The sequence below is a fragment of the Nansenia antarctica genome, assembly GCF_963989245.1.
Source record: "Nansenia antarctica genome assembly, chromosome: 1".
In the NCBI taxonomy this organism is placed as follows: domain Eukaryota; kingdom Metazoa; phylum Chordata; class Actinopteri; order Argentiniformes; family Microstomatidae; genus Nansenia; species Nansenia antarctica.
Window position 1 is genome coordinate 23,451,507 of NC_137674.1, and position 23,420 is coordinate 23,474,926.

Genomic DNA, 23,420 nt, shown 5'->3' on the forward strand with positions numbered 1-23,420 from the left:
ACGGAGATAGAACCTTATGATTCTAAGCTCACGACATTAAGATTTTCCAAATCTTGACAGATTTTTTTATCTGAGAGAGACCCCATACATGAAGATAAAAAAATAATGGATTGAACAGTCTTGATCATATTGTGTGTGGTGCGCTGATATTCCCAATACAGCACACCACATACATAAAGATTATCGTTACGACAGTCTCGAGTCTCGTTCCCCAAGCCAGAAATCTGGCGTGATCAGGGTAGTAGAACCCTGTCTGACCTGTAGAGGCAGCCATGTGCGACAGGGCAAATAAAGTGCTGAAGAACGAAAAGAAGAAGACGCGTCAGTCAGCTCGCTTCTTGAGAAGGGTCCAGGTGTCGACACCCGGACGCATGAAGACCATGGCTGTGTTCGGAATAGCATACTAGCATACTACTCATGTTGAATGGGAAAAAATATGTGTGTTATCTGTGAAAAACCAAAGAATAACTAACCCTAACCATAAAGCCTGGGTGATGTCATCTAAAAGAAAAGAAAACGTCACATGATGTAGCAGTAACAGTTTAATGACAGTATGCAGAAGCACCGTTACCATAGAAACCAAATGGAGACATTTAAGCAACCCTAATCCTGACGCCTAACCCTAACCATTTTTAAACCCTAACCCCTAACCCTGAACCTAATCCTAACTTTGACCTTAACCCTATCTCTATCTCTAACTCTGTCCCTGACCTTAACCCTGACCCCTAACCCTTAACCCTGATCCCTGTCCCTGACCATTGACCCCTGACCCCTGACCCCTGTCCCTTAACCCTGACCCCTAACCCTGATTACAACAGAACTGTGTGGTCCATTACTCAGACGGACACAGTGGGGGTCTCAGGTCCAGACTCAGGGGTCTCTGGAGGTTGGCTGCCTGGCTCCTCCTCTTCTGTCTGCTTGCCGGGGCGATAGACAAAGCTGTACTCGGCGTGCTGGAGGCCGGCCTTCATGTGGAGGGGGCGGTCCTGCGGGTCCAGCGGCCGGTACTGTCCGTCCAGCAGAACGCCCAGGCTGTAGGCCTCCGGGTCGGACACACAGAACCGCTCAGCACACTGGACACACACGTCCCGGGCCGTGCTCCCCGGGACCACGCCCAGCGGCCGGCTGCTCGAACCCGGCTCCAGGAAGGACACGGTGATGAAGTCCTGCAACGCCATGACAACCATGTATGTGTGTGAGAGGATAACCATGACAACCATGTATGTATGTGAGAGGATAACCATGACAACCATGTATGTGACAGGATAACCGTGACAACCATGTATGTGAGAGGATTGTTGTATTATAGAATATCGTAGTCTGTAATCACACCCTAACCCTAACAGGCTAACCCTAACAGGCTAACCCTAACAGGCTAACCCTAGCAGACTAACCCCTGTATATCTATGTGGTGTGTGTGAGTGTGTGTGTACCTGTGTGTGTGAGTGTGTGTACCTGTGTGTGTGAGTACCTGTGTGTGTGAGTGTGTGTGTACCTGTGTGTGTGAATCTGTGTGTGTGAGTGTGTGTGTACCTGTGTGTGTACCTGTGTCTGTGTGGTGTGTGTACCTGTGTGGTGTGAGTGTGTGTGTACCTGTGTGTGTGAGTGTGTGTGTACCTGTGTGTGCGAGTGTGTGTGTACCTGTGTAATTGAGTGTATGTGTACCTGTGTGTGTGAGTGTGTGTGTACCTGGGTGGTGTGTGAGTGTGTGTGTATCTGTGTGGTGTGTGAGTGTGTGTGTACCTGTGTGTGTGAGCGTGTGTGTACCTGTGTGTGTGTGTGTACCTGTATGGCCTGGCTCAGCGTCCTCCTGGTGTGTGTGAGTGTGTGTGTACCTGTGGTGTGTGAGTGTGTGTGTACCTGTATGGAGCTGGAGGGGGGCGTGGCCTGTGTGTGTACCTGTATGGAGTCGGAGGGGGGCGTGGCCTGGCTCAGCGTCCGCCTGCGCTCCCAGCGGTGGATGGAGTCCTGGATCTCCAGGCTGAGCTGCTGCGGCGCCACCTGCTGGCTGAAACTCTTAATGTGCTGCAGAGCCCCGTAGGTGGTCGTCAGGTAGTAGGAGCCTACACACACACACACAGACACAGACATAGACACAGAGACACAGACACACACACACACGCACACGCACACGCACACGCACACGCACACGCACACGCACACGCACACGCACACACACACACACACACACACACACACACACACACACACACAGAGACAGACACACACACACACACACACACACACACACACACAGAGACAGAGACAGAGACACAGACAGACACACACACACAGAGACAGAGACACACACACACACACACAGACACAGACACACACACAGACACACACACACACACACACACACACACACACACACACAGAGAGAGACAGAGACAAAGACAGAGACAAAGACACACACGGTCAGGTTGTACAAGCCTAAAACACCACACAGCGTGTTACTATATAAAATAATGACAATAAAGTCTCTCTCTCTCTCTCTCTGTCTCTGTGTGTGTGTGTAGGAACCTTCTCCTAGCTGCAGAGCAGGTGTGTGTGTGTATGTGTGTGTGTGTGTGTCTGTGTCTCTGTGTATGTGTGTGTGTGTGTGTGTGTGTGTGTGTGTGTGTGTGTGTGTGTAGGAACCTTCTCCTAGCTGCAGAGCAGGTGTGTGTGTGTGTAGGAACCTTCTCCTAGCTGCAGAGCAGGGTCCATCAGCTCCATCATGTACTCCACATCCACCAGCAGGGCGGCGCTGTTGCTGCGTGCCAGGACGTACATCAGCACCGGCAGGAAGTCGTCGGCGCCAAGGGCTCTCCCTGCAGGAAATGACATCATTAGGTGTGACATCAGACACCACACACATCTACTGCCTGAGACTGAGGGCTAGGGCTAGGGTCAGAGTGAGGGTCAGGGCTAGGGTCAGAGTGAGGGTCAGGGCGATGACTAGGGTCAGGGCTAGGGTCAGGGTCAGGGCTAGGGTCAGGGTCAGGGCTAGGGTTAGAGCTAGGGTGATGACTAGGGTCAGAGTGGGGGTCAGGGTCAGGGTCTGGGCTAGGATTAGGGTCAGGGCTAGGGTCAGGCCTAGGGTCAGGGGTCAGGGTTAACCTCACCCGGGCAGCCGACAGACATGGAGTCGTAGATGATCTTGCAGGTTTTCAGCAGCATGTCGATCTTCCTCTGGGGCGAGTACTCCTGGTGCAGGGCGGCCAGCTTCACCTGCAGGGTATATACAGGAATCTTGAGGTTCATTTCAATACCTTTCTAAGACTTTTTAAAGACCGTGTCAATATTTTTCCAGACCTCACCGCCACTTCGAGCTGTAAGCGTTTACATCAGTGACACCGTTGTTTTTTAATAAAACTAATAAATTCACGAACTTTTACTAAAAGTTTTTAGGACTCAAACTCTTTGGACAGAGTCTAATTCAGAAAAATACCTACAAAATGCAAGACCTCATAAAATCGTGATAAGACTTTTTAATACTTATTAAGGGTCTTGATTTTCCCAAAATGTATTTATCAACTTTTAATACTTTTCAAGACACAGCGGATACCCTGACCTGGATCCGCTCCATGACGGAGGCCTCGGGCACGCTGGTGGTGACGCCCAGGGCGGTGGTGGTGGAGCTCATGACCACGCCCTGGTTCTCCCTCAGCCTCTTCAGGGAGCCGCTGCGGGTGTGGATGTCCCTCAGCCCCGCGTACACCGCCTCCCGCAGGGGCTTCAACACACTCTTACACACCGCAGCCTCCACCACCGCCTCTGGACGACGCCCACCACACACAGACACACACACACACACACACGTGTTACACAACGTTACACGCCACTACACACCACTTCACACAACACACGTGTTACACAGCACTACACACAACACAACACACACACACACACGTTACACGCCACTACACACAACACACGTGTTATACACCACTACACACACAACACTACACATACACACAACATAAATAATACACACTGACACACACACACGTTACACACACGTTACACACACGTTACACAGCGTTACTACACACCACTTCACACAACACTACACACACACATACACCACACATAATACACACTAACACACACCACTACACAAAACACACGTTACACACCACTAGGGTTAAGGTTAGGGCTATATTTAGGGTTAGCGCTATGGATAGGGTCAGGGTAAGAGCTAGGGTTAGGGCTAGGGCTATGGATAGTAGGGTCAGGGTAAGAGCTAGGGTTGGGGTTAGGGTCAGGGCTATGGATAGTAGGGTCAGGGTAAGAGCTAGGGTTGGGGTTAGGGTCAGGGCTATGGATAGTAGGGTTGGGGTTAGGGTCAGGGCTATGGATAGTAGGGTCAGGGTAAGAGCTAGGGTTAGGGTCAGGGCTATGGATAGTAGGGCCAGGGTAAGAGCTAGGGTTGGGGTTAGGGTCAGGGCTATGGATAGGGTCAGGGTAAGAGCTAGGGTTAGGGCTATCGATAGGGTCAGGGTAAAAGCTAGGGTTGGGGTTAAGGCTATGGATAGTAGGGTCAGGGTAAGAGCTAGGGTTAGGGCTATGGATAGTAGGGTCAGGGGTTAGGGTAAGAGCTAGGGTTGGGGTCAGGGTAAGAGCTAGGGTTGGGGTCAGGGTAAGAGCTAGGGTTGGGGTCAGGGTCAGGGCTAGGGTTATGGATAGTAGGGTCAGGATAAGAGCTAGGGTTAAGGTCAGGGCTATGGTTAGTAGGGTCAGGGTAAGAGCTAGGGTTGGGGTCAGGGCTATGTTTATGGATAGTAGGGTCAGGGTAAGAGCTAGGGTTAGGGTCAGGGCTATGGATAGTAGGGTCAGGGTAAGAGCTAGGGTTGGGGTTAGGGCTATGGATAGTAGAGTCAGGGTAAGAGCTAGGGTTAGGGTTGGGGTTAGGGTAAGAGCTAGGGTCAGGGTTGGGGTCAGGGCAAGAGCTAGGGTTGGGGTCAGGGGTTACCCAGGCTCTCCAGGCTGGTGTGGGGCTCCAGCAGGCTGCGCAGCTCAGTGCTCTGGATCAGGTAGCTCCTCAGCTGGGTCATCATCTGCCGCATCTCCTGCAGCATCTCCGTGCTGCCGCGGTGCTTCCCCAGGGTCTCCGTGGTGAACGTCTGGTAGTCTCTGACCAGGTTGCCGAAGTAGGAGGAGCCGTCGCGCGACAGCTCCACGATCCTCCTCTGCAGCTTCTTGTCGGCACTCAGGAAGCCCGTGAACACGCTGGAGAAGTTGACCATGGACAGCCGGTGTTTGGCGCGGTCGAGCATCACGGTCGGGCTTCTCTTCACCGTCACCTTGGGGTTAACCCCCCCTCCCCCTCCCCCTCCCCCCTCGTTTGAGTTTGTGTTGGCCACTCCCCCCTCGGCGTCCTCGGTCTCCTCCTCCTCCGTGCTGCTGGTGGAGTAGGAGTCGTGTTCCGCGGAAAGGGAAGCTCCGCCTCCCTCGGGGGAGTACAGGGACACGTCTGCCGCCCTGCTGGCCCCTCCCACCACCGGAGCAGCCCTGGTCCCGCCCCTGGGGTGGGAGATTGGCCGAGGGGGCGGGACCACATCTGACGATGCGTTGATTGACAGAGGTCCTCCCCCTATGACGTGGCAGTGCTCTGGATACAGTGGTGTAGTGGGCGTGGCCTGGGAGGACCTCTTTCTCCGGGGGGGCGGGACTGGAGCTACACTCTTCTTCAGTGCTGAAAGTGGGAAAGAAACTACAGTCACACACTCCTACATCCTGACTACAGTCAGACACTCCGACATCCTGACTACAGTCAGGCACTCCTACATCCTGACTACAGTCACACACTCCTACATCCTGACTACAGTCACACACTCCTACATCCTGACTACAGTCAGACATTCCTACATCCTGACTACAGTCAGACATTCCTACATCCTGACTACAGTCAGACACTCCTACATCCTGACTACAGTCAGACACTCCTACATCCTGACTACAGTCAGGATGTAGGACTGTAGTGGTAGTGGTGGTCTAGTGGATAGTGAGTTGGACTTGTGATCGGAAGGTTGTGAGTTCAAATCCCGCCTGAAGCCACACCACTGCTAGTGTGCCCTTGGGTAAGGCACTTAGCCCTCAGTTACTCCAGGGGGAATGTCCCTGTAATTCGTAATTGTAAGTCGCTTTGGATAAAAGCGTCTGCTAAATGGCAAAAAAAAAAAAAAAACACTCCTACATCCTGACTACAGTCAGACACTCCTACAGCCTGACTACAGTCAGACACTCCTACATCCTGACTACAGTCACACACTCCTACATCCTGACTACAGTCAGACACTCCTACATCCTGACTACAGTCAGACACTCCTACATCCTGACTACAGTCAGACACTCCTACATCCTCACCTACAGCTTGACTACAGTCAGACATTCCTACAGCCTCACCTACAGCTTGACTACAGTCAGACATTCCTACAGCCTCACCTACATCCTGACTACAGTCAGACATTCCTACAGCCTCACCTACAGCCTGACTACAGTCAGACACCCAGCTCTGGTCCACTGCTTCGTCCGTCGTCCTCTCTGTCATGTTGCTGTCCTCAACACAGACCAGTGAAGCGACAGGGCCTGCTGTCAGCCTGGTGAGGTCTGGATGAGGGTGAGGGTCTGGATGAGGGTGAGGGTCAGAGTCAGGGTCAGAGTCAGGGTGAGAATCAGGCTGAGGGACAGGGTCTGGATGAATGACAGAGTCAGGGTCAGAGTCAGGGTGAGGGACAGGCTGAGGGTGAAGGACAGGGACAGGGGGAGGGACATGGTCAGGTTGAGGGTCAGGTTGAGGGACAGGGTGAGAGACAGGGTGAGGGACAGGGTCAGGGTGAGGGTGAGAGACAGGGTCAGGGTGCGGGACAGGGTCAGGGTGAGGGACAGAATCAGGGACAGGGGGAGGGACATGGTCAGTTTGAGGGTCAGGTTGAGGGACAGGGTGAGGGACAGGGTCAGTGTGAGAGTCAGGGTCAGGCTGAGGGACTGGGTCAGGGTCAGGGTCGGGGTGAGTCGCTGTCTGTTTGCCGGAGGCTCTGCGTCGTAGTGGAACAGGAGGAAGTCTGTGCGGAGGACGCTGTGGGTGTGGCCGCCTGCCGCTTCCTCTTACTGCAGCTGCTGCTGACGTCTCTTTCTCCGTTTCTCCATTCTTTCCTTCCTCTCCTCCTCCTTCTTCCCCATTCTTTCCTTCCTCTTTCAGCTCTGGGGTGGCCGGGGGGCTCAGAGGAGGTGACCTGCGGGAGACCTGAGACGACAGCAGTAGTAGTCCCTCTGGGGCGTGGGGGGGGCGGGGTGGGGGGCGTTTGTACCTGGGTTGGCTTCCCTGGTGCCCTGGGCTGGTCAGACTTTGGCTGCGGTAGATGGGGGTGGGGGGGGGGGTGCCTGAGTTCTGCAGCAGACTGCTGCAGTGCTCCTCTAGGAAGACAGGGTTGACGTACCACAGCTGGCTGCAGCCTGCAGACAGCTGCACCTTGCAGGAGCTCCGCCCCTCACTGGGGCTGTGGCCCCGCCCATCACCCATAGCGTCATCACTAGGGGTGTTCAGCTGTGATCCCCAGAAGTCTGGAGGAAAATGGTAAACGGTAAATGGACTGCACTTATATAGCGCCTTTATCCAAAGCGCTTTACAACAGCCTCTCATTCACCCATTCACACACACATTCACACATCAATGGCAGCAAGCTACCATGCAAGGCGACAGCCCGCTCACTGGGAGCAATTTGGGGTTCAGTGTCTTGCCCAAGGACACTTCGACATGTGGCCAGCCGGGGCTCGAACCGCCGATCTGCCAACCATGTGATCATTAGACGGCAACTCTACCTCCTGTGCCACAGCCGCCCCCACTAATGTGTGTGTGTGTGTGTTCGTTGCCCTTCATTATTACTTCTTTTGGGAAGACCTGCTACCACTAAAGACATACACACACACACTCTTTTTCATAAAAAAAAATCCAAGCCTAACCTGGCCAATCAGAACTCACTCTACCTGAGCCTAATGATGAGATCATCTCCATGTCCTCATACTTGGTTGCCTGGACGATGACCGAAGGCAGCCTCAGGGTGAAGGGCAGAACATCACTGAAAGGGTTAAAAGTCAACATTAACATCATCCCTAAGGTCAGAGGTCAACATTAACATCTTCCCTGAGGTCAGAGGTCAACATTAACATCATCTTCCCTGAGGTCAGAGGTCAACATTAACATCATCCCTGAGGTCAGAGGTCAACATTAACATCATCATCCCTGAGGTCAGAGGTCAACATTAACATCATCATCCCTGAGGTCAGAGGTCAACATTAACATCATCCCTGAGGTCAGAGGTCAACATTAACATCATCATCCCTGAGGTCAGAGGTCAACATTAACATCATCCCTGAGGTCAGAGGTCAACATTAACATCATCCCTGAGGTCAGAGGTCAACATTAACATCATCCCTTAGGTCAGAGGTCAACATTAACATCATCCCTGAGGTCAGAGGTCAACATTAACATCATCCCTTAGGTCAGAGGTCAACATTCTGTAAATAACATCGTTCTACATGTTTGAGTTCTTACTGCCTGGTTAGGGTGTTACTGGCTGTTACAGGAGAAGGTTAGGGTCTTACCAGCTGGTTAAGGTCTTACTGGCTGGTTAGGGTGTTACCGACTGGTTAGGTTCTTACCGGCTGATACAGTAGAAAGCAACGAGTTTGAAGATGTTGTCAAAAACCAGGACGGAACTCTCCAAGTAGATCACTGCAACGGAGAGGAACTGTTCATCAACAGTGGATCGTGTTGTGACAGTGGTGTAGTCTAGTGTTTTCTAGTGGGTATACTGTGATTTTCCCCTCCCAGCCTCATATCGTTCATTTCGCCATAAAAATAAATCTGTGCTGCCTGTCTAACTATATATATATGTTAGAAGGCTGATCTGTGCATGATAGTGCTGCATTTTTGCATATTAATCATGTCACATCTCCCCCTGTTGATGGTATATGACGCTATAGTCAGTCCCAACGGTCCAAAAGTTAAGTGCTTCGTAACACAGACGGGGTGAATTTTATGAATGAAAGTGAAAGTTCTGTCACAAAACGCTGTTACGTATCCTCACACATTTTTAAGTGGGTATATGGAAATCGTTGGCCTTTCCTAGTGGGTATACGGCGTAGTCCTGCGTATCACCTAGACTACACTACTGGATCAATGTCCTATTGGTCACTGCAGTCATATCTGGCCTAACCCTGACCCTAGTCACATTGTTATCCTGGTCTAACCCAAATCCTAACCCTAATCTTAACCCCAACCCTAATCCCAACCCCAATCCTAACCCCAACCCTAATCCCAACCCTAATCCCAACCCTAATCCTAACCCCAATCCTAATCCTAACACCAATCCTAACCCCAATCCTAACCCAAACCCAAACCCTAATCCTAATCCTAACCCCAACCCCAACCCCAATCCTAATCCTAACCCCAACCCTGTTTAATTAAATGCTCTGCTGCTGTCAGGTGCACCTAGTACTGCAGAGGTTTAGTAACAACAGAAAGGAAAAGGTTTGGACGAGTCGAGTACGTCACCTCACCCTTGTCCTTCCCCCATACCTACCTCCCTCCCACCTCCCCCCCCTACTCCCCTGCAGTGAACAATAGTGGTCAAGTGAGGTTACCTACATGACTGTTCCTGGTTAACCAGAAGGTCCTGAACGTGTGTCTCCCCCTGTTGGCCACAGAGCCGAATTGACAGGACCATCATCTTCTGATCACAGCTTTTACGCACTAAAAAGATCTGAGCATAAAGTCATAGTGAACACTGTTACAGTCATATAGTCAACACTGTTACAGTCATATAGTCAACACTGTTAGTCATTAAGTCAACACTGTTACAGTCATATAGTCAACACAATTACAGTCTATAGTCAACACTGTTACAGTCATAGTCAACACTGTTACAGTCATATAGTCAACACTGTTACAGTCATAGTCAACACTGTTAGTCATATAGTCAACACTGTTACAGTCATATAGTCAACAATGTTAGTCATATAGTCAACACTGTTACAATTATATAGTCAACACTGTTACAGTCATAGAGTCAACGCTGTTAGTCATTAAGTCAACACTGTTAGTCATTAAGTCAACACTGTTACAGTCATATAGTCAACAGAATTACAGTCTATAGTCAACACTGTTACAGTCATAGTCAACACTGTTACAGTCTATAGTCAACACTGTTACAGTCATAGTCAACACTGTTACAGTCATATAGTCAACACTGTTACAGTCATATAGTCAACAATGTTAGTCATATAGTCAACACTGTTACAATTATATAGTCAACACTGTTACAGTCATAGAGTCAACACTGTTACAGTCATATAGTCAACACTGTTACAGTCATATAGTCAACACTGTTACAGTCATAGAGTCAACACTGTTACAGTCATAGAGTCAACACTGTTACAGTATATAGTCAACACTGTTACAGTCATAGAGTCAACACTGTTACAGTCATATAGTCAACACTGTTACAGTCATATAGTCAACACTGTTACAGTCATAGAGTCAACACTGTTACAGTCATAGAGTCAACACTGTTACAGTCATAAAGTCAACACTGTTACAGTCATATAGTCAACACTGTTACAGTCTATAGTCAACACTGTAACAGTCATAGTCAACACTGTTACAGTCACAGTGTCAACACTGTTAGTCATATAGTCAACACTGTTAGTCATATAGTCAACACTGTTAGTCATATGGTCAACACTGTTACAGTCTATAGTCAACACTGTAACAGTCATAGTCAACACTGTTACAGTCACAGTGTCAACACTGTTAGTCATATAGTCAACACTGTTAGTCATATAGTCAACACTGTTACAGTCATATGGTCAACACTGTTAGTCATATAATCAACACTGTTACAGTCATAGAGTCAACACTGTTACAGTCATATAGTCAACACTGTTACAGTCATATAGTCAACACTGTTACAGTCATAGAGTCAACACTGTTACAGTCATAGAGTCAACATTGTTACAGTCATAAAGTCAACACTGTTACAGTCATATAGTCAACCCTGTTACAGTCTATAGTCAACACTGTTACATTCATATAGTCAACACTGTTACAGTCATAGAGTCAACACTGTTACAGTCATGTAGTCAACACTGTTACAGTCATAGAGTCAACACTGTTAGTCATATAGTCAACACTGTTACAGTCATAGAGTCAACACTGTTACAGTCATATAGTCAACACTGTTACAGTCATATAGTCAACACTGTTACAGTCATATAGTCAACACTGTTACAGTCATAGAGTCAACACTGTTACAGTCATATAGTCAACACTGTTACAGTCATATAGTCAACACTGTTAGTCATAGAGTCAACACTGTTACAGCCATATAGTCAACACTGTTACAGTCATAGAGTCAACACTGTTACAGTCATAGAGTCAACACTGTTACAGTCATAGAGTCAACACTGTTACAGTCTATAGTCAACACTGTTACAGTCATTGTCAACACTGTTAGTCATAGAGTCAACACTGTTACAGTCATAAAGTCAACACTGTTACAGTCATATAGTCAACACTGTTAGTCTATAGTCAACACTGTTACAGTCATAGTCAACACTGTTACAGTCATATAGTCAACACTGTTACAGTCATATAGTCAACACTGTTACAGTCATATAGTCAACACTGTTAGTCATATAGTCAACACTGTTACAGTCATATAGTCAACACTGTTACAGTCATATAGTCAACACTGTTACAGTCATAGAGTCAACACTGTTACAGTCATATAGTCAACACTGTTACAGTCATATAGTCAACACTGTTACAATCATATAGTCAACACTGTTACAGTCATAGAGTCAACACTGTTACAGTCATAGAGTCAACACTGTTACAGTCATATAGTCAACACTGTTAGTCATAGAGTCAACACTGTTACAGTCATAGTCAACACTGTTACAGTCATAGTCAACACTGTTACAGTCATAGTTAACACTGTTATAGTCATAGAGTGTGTGTGTGTGTGTGTGTGTGTGTGTGTGTGTGTATGTGTCTCACCCCAGGTCTTTCTCTCTGCAGTATGATGGAGGCCTGCTGCTGACTCATCCCCAGCTGCAGCCAGACGGGACATGTTTTAATTAGCTTCTCCAAAACACTGATACCAGGTGGGGGGGCAGGCTTTGGTACTCGGTGAGACAGGGAGGGAGACAGGGGAGTGGGGAGAAGGGAAGACAGAGGGGGAGTGGGCTTTGGTACTGGGGGAGACAGGGAGGGAGTCAGGGGACTGAGGAGAGGGGGAGAGGGCTTTGGTACTGGGGGAGACAGGGAGGGAGTCAGGGGAGTGGGGAGAGGGGGAGACAGAGAGGGGGAGGGCTTTGGTACTGGGGGAGACAGGGAGGGAGTCAGGGGAGTGGGGAGAGGGGGAGACAGAGAGGGGGAGGGCTTTGGTACTGGGGGAGACAGGGAGGGAGTCAGGGGAGTGGGGAGAGGGGGAGACAGAGAGGGGGAGGGCTTTGGTACTGGGGGAGACAGGGAGGGAGTCAGGGGAGTGGGGAGAGGGGGAGACAGAGAGGGGGAGGGCTTTGGTACTGGGGGAGACAGGGAGGGAGTCAGGGGAGTGGGGAGAGGGGGAGACAGAGAGGGGGAGGGCTTTGGTACTGGGGGAGACAGGGAGGGAGACAGGGGGACACACAAGGGTTTTGTCAGTGGAGGAGGAGGTCTTGGCTGGAGTGGAAAAGAGGGTTTTGATGGGAGGCGGTGGAGAGGGGCAGAGGGGGGCTGGCAGTGGGACGGAGGGGAGGTGAGGGGAGCAGGCTGGGTTGATGGGAGGGGTGGGGAGAAGGGCAGTGCAACTGGGGGTGGAGATGAGCTTATGGAGGCCGGGGGGAAGGAGGGTGGTGCCATGGAGGGTCCTGGGGAGGGTCCTGGGGTGGGTCCTGGGGAGGGCGCAGGCCTGCGTCCCACAGCTCTTGGTGCTGGTCCTGGGTCTGTACTGACCCTGTGGATGTAGAGGAGTATACTTTCAGGAGTGTAGAGGAGTTTACGGGGCGGCTGTGGCGCAGGAGGTAGAGCCGCCGTCTAATGATCACAAGGTTGGCAGATCGGCGGTTCGAACCCCGGCTGGCCACATGTCGAAGTGTCCTTGGGCAAGACACTGAACCCCAAATTGCTCCCAGTGAGCGGGCCGGCGCCTTGCATGGCAGCTTGCCGACATTGGTGTGTGAATGGATGAATGAGAGGCCGTTGTAAAGCGCTTTGGATAAAGGCGCTATATAAGTGCAGTCCATTTACCATTTACTACATACTACTACACAATAACAACACTACAATACAACTACTACTAATAATAATATACTATCATCACTACTAATACTGTACTACTACGACGACGACTACTACTACACTATCACTACTACCACTAATACTGTACTTGTACTACTACTACTATTACTACTATTATCACTACTACTACCACTACTATACTAATACTGTACTACTCCTACTATTATATGTAACACGGTCTGGTGAAAATGCAAAACGCATGTCGGCAATTCTCAAGTCGCGCAATGAAAAGAAATCTGTTTTTTTGCATATTATGAAAGTTTAAGTGTTGAAGAGCCTGCTCTAACAGTTTTAGGATCACTAAATACTTATACATTTGTGAATTGGCATCACTATCTTGTCTGCCATAGGCTACTGGGTAAGTGATACATGGCTTGCTAACAAACTTACGTTTTAGGACGTGTTCAAAAGCAAGGACTGTGTGATCATCTAACTATGTGTAGTTATGTGTTTTTACCATGTTGGTGTTCTATCAGCGTGTTGTGCTAAACATGCAGTTAGATGTTCAGATGTTCCAGTATTTGGTTTGAGGTGTACCAACATTCAAATAAGCATATCATCTTCAACTATCACTTTCAGATTTCAATGTATGACACATCATTTGAAAGCTTACACTATCAGCACTTTCATAATCTGGAAAAAAATGAAAAATGACCATGCCCTACTTTTTAACCAGACCCTGTCACATATTTACATTTTTGGCATTTAGCAGACGCCTTTATCCAAAGCGACTTAAAACAAATACATTTGTCTAAGTAAGTGAATCATCTATCCATCAGTCATCGCAAGAAAATAATCTATGCTAGGGCCAGAGGCAGTCCAAAATGATAGAGAAAGGAAGTTAATAGTTTTTTTCCCCGCCCCACCACATCAAGAAACCATAAGCAACCACAGGCTCACAAGAACACAGCATCCTAAAGCAACATCAAAGCATATACAAACAGAGAAGCCATATAACTGCTCCCAGTGTGGGAAGACTTTCAGTCGAGTAAGACACCAGAGAATACACACTCTACTACTACTACTACTACTACTACTACTACTACTAACTACTACTACTATGTACAACTACTACTACTACTCCTAGACTACTAGTATACTCCTACTCCTACTACACCTCACATACAGTGAATATAGACAATAAAGCTCCAGTCGAATGTTTTAAAACAACACAACAGCCAGATTATGAAATAACATTAGTGTCAGGTTTAAGACAACATTAAGAGAAAGTTAGGGCTGTTTTTTTATGGGTGACTGACTATACACGGTTAGAACACAGCGTTAGGGTAGTACTAGACAGCGATAGGGTCAGAGTTAAGATTAGGGTTAGTCAGGGTCAGGCTGTGCATACCTAGGGGGAGTAGCTGGTTCCATCATCCTCTCGTCCGGATGGAAAACTTGTAACTTCTGTCCTTCTAGAATGCCTGAGTCCTTCTAGAATGCCTGAGTCCTTCTGGAACGCCTGGAACTCTCAAAACCTTGTTTGTGTATTGAGGGTTCCACCATCTCTCTCTTTTTAATCTTTCTCTCTTTCTCTTGATTCTCCCTCCATCTTAAACATGGCTGCTGATGTGACAGGAAAAGTATTTTTTGTCTGTTTCTCTCTTCTCTCTCTCTCTCTCTCTCTCTCTCTCTCTCTCTCTCTCTCTCTCTCTCTCTCTCTCTCTCTCTCTCTCTCTCTCTCTCTCTCTCTCTCTCTCTCTCTCTCTCTCTCTCTCTCTCTCTCTCTCTCTCTCTCTCTCTCTCTCTCTCTCTCTCTCTCTCTCTCTCTCTCTCTCTCTCTCTCTCTCTCTCTCTCTCTCTCTCTCTCTCTCTCTCTCTCTCTCTCTCTCTCTCTCTCTCCTTCCTGTCTGCGGTGGTGTTCAGTCAGGGTTGTCCAGTGTAGTCGGTCGGCCCCTCCCCCTTTACCGCCTTGAACATTATATCAACAATCTCCCCCTCTCCCCCTCTTAATTCTCTTTCTGCTCCTCAACAGTTGTTTCTGTTTTTCTTTGCTCTGAAAAGAGTATTATTGACACAACTACATCTACAGGGTTACCTAGGGTTACCTAGACATCTACAGCCACCCTGAACCCGAACCCCAACCCTGCCCTAACCCTGCCCTAACTATCCCTAACCCTGCCCTAACCCTAACTATCCCTAACACTGCCCTAACTATCCCTAACACTGCCCTAACTATCCCTAACCCTGCCCTAACCCTAACCCTGCCCTAACCATCCCTAACACTGCCCTACCTATCCCTAACACTGCCCTAACCCTAACACTGCCCTAACTATCCCTAACACTGCCCTAACCCTAACCTTGCCCTAACCCTAACTCTTCCTCAGTCTGTGTATATTGATGCCTTTGAGGAGAATCTAAACAGATGATTTTGACTTTAGTGTCCGAGTTAGAAACCTGTTTCGCTTTGTGTTCAACAGAGGCAGCATAGCGTCCCCCCCCCGCCTCCCTGCCCCCGCCCCCAACCCTGCCCCCCATCCCCCTTCAACCAAACCACAGCAGATGTTTCCTGTCACTGTGGTGGTATGTTAGAAGAGAGAGAGAGAGAGAGAGAGAGAGAGAGAGAGAGAGAGAGAGAGAGAGAGAGGAGAGAGAGCCAATATTCACTATAAGTTGCAAGTATGACATCTTGTGGCCTCTGAGGTGAACTGCGATTGGACACTGAACAAATACAGACTGAACTGTTACTGACTGAAAAACACCTAATATAACACCTAACCCAAGAAGAAGAAAGACAGGAAGACAGAAAGACAAGCCGTTAGGGAACTCAAACATACGGAGCCCACCTGGGGTCACATGGTAGAAAAAAATTATTTGATGTGTGAATCCGTTCCCTCTGTTTAGTAACGGATTCACACATCAAATATTTTTTTTCTACCATGTGACCCCAGGGGGGCTCCGTACAAACAGAATCACACCATCATAATAAAATAAGCTGACAAAGGATCCACATTTTTATTCTTTTTTTAATACTCGACACGGAGCGCACATCAGACCACAGAACATACAAACTCGTTACACATAGCATACAAACCCAGACACGTGGTCTGGGGTGGTCCAGTGGTCCATCACCGCGGTCTACAGTGCACTATGCCCATGTCGTCATAGGTTTGAATCCCGCCCATGATCTGCTGACATGCCCTCTCTCTCTCCCCCTTCTTCTCCTTACTTTCCTGTCTGTCTTCACTGCATCTGTCTAATAAAATGAAAAATATGAGTGGGACTGCCCCACTCAGGAAAAAACCAAAAACCCCAAAACCCCAGACACAACAACTCTCCGCAAAATAATCCATACACTTCATGAAAAACAATACATAAACAAAAAACAGTTCGATTTTCTGTATGGACCGAATCAACCAAGACACTATTTATATCTTCTTCTCAAAATACACAAGGACCCTCACTCCTGGACAGCCCCTTTTTAAGAGAGCGCCAACTTTGGACCCGGAAACACGTCACGACTTAACAACCAAGGCTGTGTTCGGAATAGCATACTAGCATACTCATACTAGATATGACGTAGATTTGAGTAGGCGAGAGCGTTCACACTGTACAGTATGCGAGATTTGAGTATGCAAGAAATTTAGTATCCAAGCAATATTTTCGGAATAATTTAAGTGTGTTACGACTGTACACTTCTGGAGTACTGGATCCCCAAAATGCATTTCTCGCCCAGGGTTGCCAGATGGGGCTGGTTACCGCCGAATGGGCTACTTGATTTTGAGGTTATAGAAAGTTTAAGCTGTAAATTGTCAATCCCATCTGGCAACCCTGTGCGCTTTCAGCCTCGTCAAACTACGTCATACAAACTTGTCATACAGCTGTTGTTTACATTGTCCGATAGCCTGGGGACCGAAAGCTTGCAATAAACATCGTTTTTAGCACAGATTTGAGTGTGCAGATGCTGCTTTTTTGCACTCTATTTGATACTCTTCAGCTGCAGCACCTCAGCTAAATCTGATCACGGATGAGCGGTGGTATTTTCACTATACTGGGAATTAACATGGTGAAATGCATTCTTAGACATGACTACATCGTCATGATTACAAAGATGCCACTTGAAATGCATGAAATCCAAGTTTATTTGTGTCTTACACACATGTTCGCCTAGTATTTGACTGCTTGTCAGGCCCGGATTAACCCCCTAGGGAGCCCTAGGGTGACCAGACTTGATGTGTGCCCCCCCCCCAACACACACACTTTTTTTTTTTTACTTTGCAAGTGAAAATTTGATATTTACTATGGTTACAAAAACCATAGATTTACAAGAGCATATTACTACAGTACAGGCTCATCCCAGTTGGGCCTAATGCCGTAGTATAGCCTTGACACTGATGCTCAAATCTGAATGCAACTCACATCCCAATGCAACACGACTTTCTAAATATAGGCTAATTATTTCCATCATAAATGGCCTGAGACTACATGCAAAACCATAACAAAGGGGGAAAATGCACATACTGTATACTACAATAAAACAAGCTCAATACCAACCAAGTCCAAAAATGGAAATAAACAGCGCCTGTCTCTTTGCCGCTCTGCTCACCTTCGTGATGCTGTATCAGACGTAGGCTATAGCCCTGTGCATCACACAGGCCCAAATCAGCCACAGCGTCATATTAGCCCCAAATAATCATAAGTAAGCCTTACCGGTAAGGAAGAGCCTCAGTGCGACAAACACACATTGGAACGTCGTCTGTAGTCCATGTATTCTCAGGATTTGAAGCATCTCCTCTGGTGAACGGGTTGTCTCCTCCCGCACAAAATCCTTGAACTGAATAAGTTCATCTCCAAAGTTTTTGTTCAGGTCATCTGGATATGTGGAGGAGAGCGCAGTAGCGCGTTTACGCACAGAATCGCGGTCCATGTCGGAATCAAACAAAACGCCAAATAGTCCATTCAGGGCCCTGTATGCATCAATGCGCTGAACAAGACAGGATTGCTTAATTTTTCGCTTGGCAGAGCCACTCAGTTGTCGCCTGTCCATTTTGATTTCTTAGTTGATAGTTTGGCGTCACTGCGTCATCGCGCACCTGTCTGTGATTGGGGGGGGGGGCACTTGTCTGTGACTGGGGGTGGGGCACTCGCAATGATTTATCTTATTATTTATATGATAGCCTAAATATAACCGTTAGTTTTGTATCTGTGTGGATGTCTTCCAGTAAATATAGCCTATATTTTAAAAATGTGCCCCAAATATTTTAAAGGTCTATTCATTGTCCGAATAATTTGGTGCCCCCCCATTGGCTGGTGCCCCAGGGCATTCACCCGATGCAATATATGGATAATCCGGGTTTGCTGCTTGTAGCCCAATCACGAATGATCCCAGTATTGTCGCTTCAGACGGACAAGTTGGTTGTATTGTGCTTGCTGCAGCAAGCCCACGATATGTTATTGCTCATATATATTTATTTTAATCATGTTATTTTACCAACTGTTAAGACAACAATATAGTAAGCTAGTTACTTGAGCTAGCTAAAGATATTGGCCCCCCCAAATCATTTTACAACTTGTTATTATGTTACAATGTTTCTGTCGAACTCCGTAAGTAAGCAACGTATGTAAGCAACGCAGGGTGCGTTCGTAAATTCGCTCTGAGAGCGCACACTGGGTTCAACGTCATAAAGGGACCAGGTAATTTGATTGGACAAGAGGCATTCCATGAGTGCTGATCAGATTCCCAGGGCGAATTTACGAACGCAGCCGTAATGTAGCTAGGAACAGAAGACGAAAAAAATCGTCAGATCAGATGTATAAACAGGTTATTTTGATAAACTGGACACATTTTGGGCATATATGTGGTTACTTTCTCGCCTGAAAACATATTAAAACTTCATAAAATGACATGTTAACACTTGTTGTATTCAGAATCAGAATCCTTTTTATTGCCAAGTAGATTCGCACATACAGGAACTTGACTTGGTGTGGTTGGTGCATAGGACATAAAGATAACAACAATATAATAAAAACAACAATGTAATACACAACAATATATAAGCAAAAATATGTTTAAAAGACAATGACAGAAAGGGTCTGTACACTGTACATTGGTGTATTCCTCCTGGCTTGGATATGCTTGTTGGTAACATGGAATTCTCCACAGAGCCGTTCTGAATGACCTGGCCGGGTCAGTACTATGGGAGACCGCCTGGGAATACCCGGTGCCGTAAGTTTTTCTCAACTCCCACCAGTAGAGGGCACTATTGCACCCTTTTAACAACTGGAACTGTGTCATTGTTTTTACACTGCTTTGCAAACTATGAACCCAGCTTCATGTACGCCATACCACTTGCTTCCCATCCTTTTGGAGTCATTGGCAGAGGGTAGTAAAACCATAGTCTTACACTCACTGAACACTTTATTAGGGACACACCTTCTCTTTCATGGAGGTGGTGTAATGGTGTGGGGAATGTTTTCTTGCCACACTTTTGGCCTGTTAACACCAATCAATCATTGCTTGAATGCCACAGCCTATTTGAGTATTGTTGCTGACCATGTGCATCCCTTCACGGCTACACTTTACCCATCTTCTAATCTAATGGCTACTTCCAGCATGATAATGCACTATGACACAAAGCAAAAGTCGTCTCAAAGTGGTTCGGCCTTCCCAGTCACTGGATCTGAATCCAATAGAACACCTTTGGGATGTGGTAGAAAGGGAGATTCAGGTGCACAGCTTGAACGTGTACCTGAAAAATCTGATGATGCAATCATGTCATCATGGACCAGAATCTCAAAGGAATTTGTGAGCTTAGAATCATAAGGTTCTATCTCCGTTTAGGGCAGTTCAGAGATATTGAGAGAGTCAAAGTTTTTACATTCCATTATGTTTTGTGAGATGGAACCTTTGTATTTCATGAATTACTAACTCAAAAATGTAAACATTTTTAAAATAACACCACACAGGCATCAATAACTGGGCTCCCCGCCACCGCCATTAGACCTCTGCAGCTCATCCAGAATGCTGCTGCCCGGCTGGTATTCAACCTCCCCAAACACTCTCATGTCACCCCTCTCCTTCTCACCCTGCACTGGCTCCCGATAGCAGCTCGCATCAGATTCAAGACCCTGGTGCTTGCATATCAGGCAGCTAAAGGGACAGCCCCTGCCTACCTGAAGGAAATGGTAACCCCCCAAACTCCAGCCCGCTCACTCCGCTCCTCCACCTCGGCTGGCCGACTGGCCCCACCACCTCTGCACAGCAGTCGTGCTGCCCGATCACGTCTCTTCACAACTCTGGCTCCCCGCTGGTGGAATGAGCTCCCCACGGCTGTCAGAACGGCAGAGTCACTACCCATCTTCCGTCGTAGACTGAAGACCCATCTCTTCAGGTTACACCTTAACTGCTCCTCCTGAGACTTCTACTGCCCCCCAGCACTGCGTCTCCTGAAGACACCCGCTTTCCCCTCTACTGTGTCCCTAAGAACTTCTATTGCACCCCTTGTACGGTTTCTCTGTTTCTCCAGTATTAAAAAACAACAAACAACTAGGTTTTAGAAGAAGGTGATAGAAGAAGGTTTCTCCTTCTATCAATGGCCCCGGGCCTGAGCTGGATTACTCTTCCTGCCACGAATGGTGGATTGATGATTCACATGCTTAGCATTCAAATGTATTGATTGTAAATCGCTTTGGAATAAGGCGTCTGCTAAATGCCAAAAATGTAAATGTAAATAAACACCTAATGGATCAGATTATGTAAAAAAAAAACGTATAATTCTAACCTCACGAATTGTAACAGCCTTTTCCCCTATCAAGTCTATCAGGCCCTTCCAATCACCCAGACAAGTTATAACTCACTTCACTTTAATTCACTTCATTTAACCAGCATTGGGTTACTCACGGTAGTCGACTGCTTCTTCTTGATGTTGTTGTTGTTGCTTGAGGATGAATGAGTGACCGTGGATGTTTGGAGCAGTAAATGCTAGGCTAACGTCGCTAACGCCATGATACAAAGCAGGTGGAAAAGATTTCCCAACAACAACAACAACAACAACAACAACAACAACAACAACAACAACAACATATGTCACGACAACCCAAACAAAAGAAAACGATTCTAAAGGGACCCCAACTTCCTTTCCAAAGTTAATGAAGCAATTACAATTTTAAAGCAAAGCTTGTTGGGAAAAAAAAAACGATTTCAGCTTGGTGTCCAACAGGTAAGCATGCACCTGTCTTCACCTGGCGAATGCTGATGACATCATCCATTGGTGCCCTTACCTAGCCTAAACTTGTCATAGCTGACCAGTAGGGGGGGAAAGCACAAGCTGAAATAACTCACCACCGACGTTACCTCAGAGTCAGCGGCGCGTGTGCGTGGCGGAACTTTTGCTGGACTTTCGGTCCAGTGTGTTTGTCTAGCGGCTTGGCAGCGAGCTGCTAAGTGGTGAACCAGTCCGCGTTCACACCAGTGTAACCAGAACCATCAGCGTCATCAACGCTGGGTGACGCAGGGGCGGGATAAACAAAAAAATGTCACAACTAGATGGCAGCTACTTCACTGGAAATGAGGATAATAATATATTCCACTACAGAAGGAAGGCTATCTGAAATAAACACTGTTTTCTTTCTACACGCGTTCTCTTACTAACCAGCTGCTCCGAAATGGCAGCGCTGGTGCCAGACTTGGACAGACCCCATGCATACAGACTACCTTAACCTTAAGCTCACTGCCACTTTACTACTTGAACTATATATTTTATTACTAGTTATACTGCTAATTGTATAGCTGTCTTATCTGTCACTTACATGCTGAAGATGGACTGCACTTATATAGCGCCTTTATCCAAAGCGCTTTACAACGGCCTCTCATTCACCCATTCACACACTCATTCAAACACCAATGGCGGCAAGCTACCATGCAAGGCGCCGGCCGGCCCGCTCACTGGGAGCAATTTTTTGGGGTTCAGTGTCTTGCCCAAGGACACTTCGACATGTGGCCAGCCGGGGCTCGAACCGCCGATCTGCCAACCTTGTGATCATTAGACGGCGGCTCTACCTCCTGAGACACAGCTGCCCCATCCTATACTATTGTCACTTTTATCTTGACACCATAAGGCTGGTGGCTTGTGTTCACTGGCTTGGGTCCAATAGAACCTCCGGCGGGAGAGAGTCAGGGTCAAAGGTCACGGAAACCGATGCTCTTCCTCCAAGGACAGAATATGCTCCATGAGAGCTGCCGCCAGGAGCATTGTTTTACCCCCCCCCCACACACCGCCGCCCCAACTGTGTTCCTGCCCTATCCTCCACACTCTATCTAGAGCATAAATAGCAGCTGGCACACCAGGCACCAGCGCATCGCTCCCAGGGTCTCCTCCAGTACTCCCTACCCCCCACCAGGGGTGTCCAAACGTTTCCGTTCCGGAAGGCCGGCAGCAGAGAGTCAGGAAACAATTGGTGTCGTAGAGGGACACTCCAGCTCCTTCTCTCTTTCTCTGTTGTGCAGTTGTGCACCTAAAAAAACTCTCCATCTGGTTTCCTGTTCCTTTGTTGACAGGGAAGCGAGCTGGCATTATCCAATGCCAAGGTGGATGTGTCGACCAGGGTACACAACACAAGGGCGTAGGCATCGCCCCCGGTTACTAGTAAACACCAAGTTTATTAATACACACGAGTCAGTTCTCCCAGAGCACCCTTGGCCGTTGCATCTTGAGCAGGCTCCTCAGAATACTTCTTAACTTCATTTGAGTTATTTCAGACCTGTCCTGTTGAGTTGACATGTATACATGTTTGTCCTGCACTTTTCTCACCCCTGTATTATCATATGACGTCATGAAATAATAGACGTGCAAAATCCCATATGACTTAGGAGACTCCAACAGAGTTCAGTCGAGGTTTAACAGGAAATGCCAAACACTGGTGGAGGAGACAGACTGACAGGTGACGTGTATTGAGACAAGCTGGCTGCCCCACATATGACGTGTGTGTCTGCGCTAGAATCCGACACAGCCGTTCTGCTCCCCGCCTCTGGAACTCTCTGCCACCTAACACTCTGGAGCTCTCTGCCACCTAACACTCTGGAACTCTCTGCCTGCCACCTAACACTCTGGAACTCTCTGCCACCTAACACTCTGGAACTCTCTGCCTG

The 23,420-nt window shown here is 47.8% G+C and overlaps 1 protein-coding gene across 1 annotated transcript; it reads right to left on the minus strand.

The window, feature by feature from the left end:
* Nucleotides 1-836: 836 nt before the first annotated feature.
* On the minus strand, nt 837-21,541 carry rin3 (Ras and Rab interactor 3; the record flags this gene model as incomplete). The annotated part of the gene is made up of 15 exons (XM_080541074.1): nt 837-1,166; nt 1,900-2,063; nt 2,685-2,816; nt 3,111-3,216; nt 3,560-3,762; nt 4,961-5,683; nt 6,472-6,615; nt 6,852-6,975; nt 7,100-7,551; nt 7,975-8,066; nt 8,650-8,722; nt 9,638-9,752; nt 12,050-12,246; nt 12,845-12,989; nt 21,515-21,541. The coding sequence occupies 15 exons, from the start codon at nt 21,539-21,541 to the stop codon at nt 837-839; spliced, it is 3,027 nt and encodes a 1,008-aa protein (XP_080397200.1).
* Nucleotides 21,542-23,420: the final 1,879 nt, after the last annotated feature.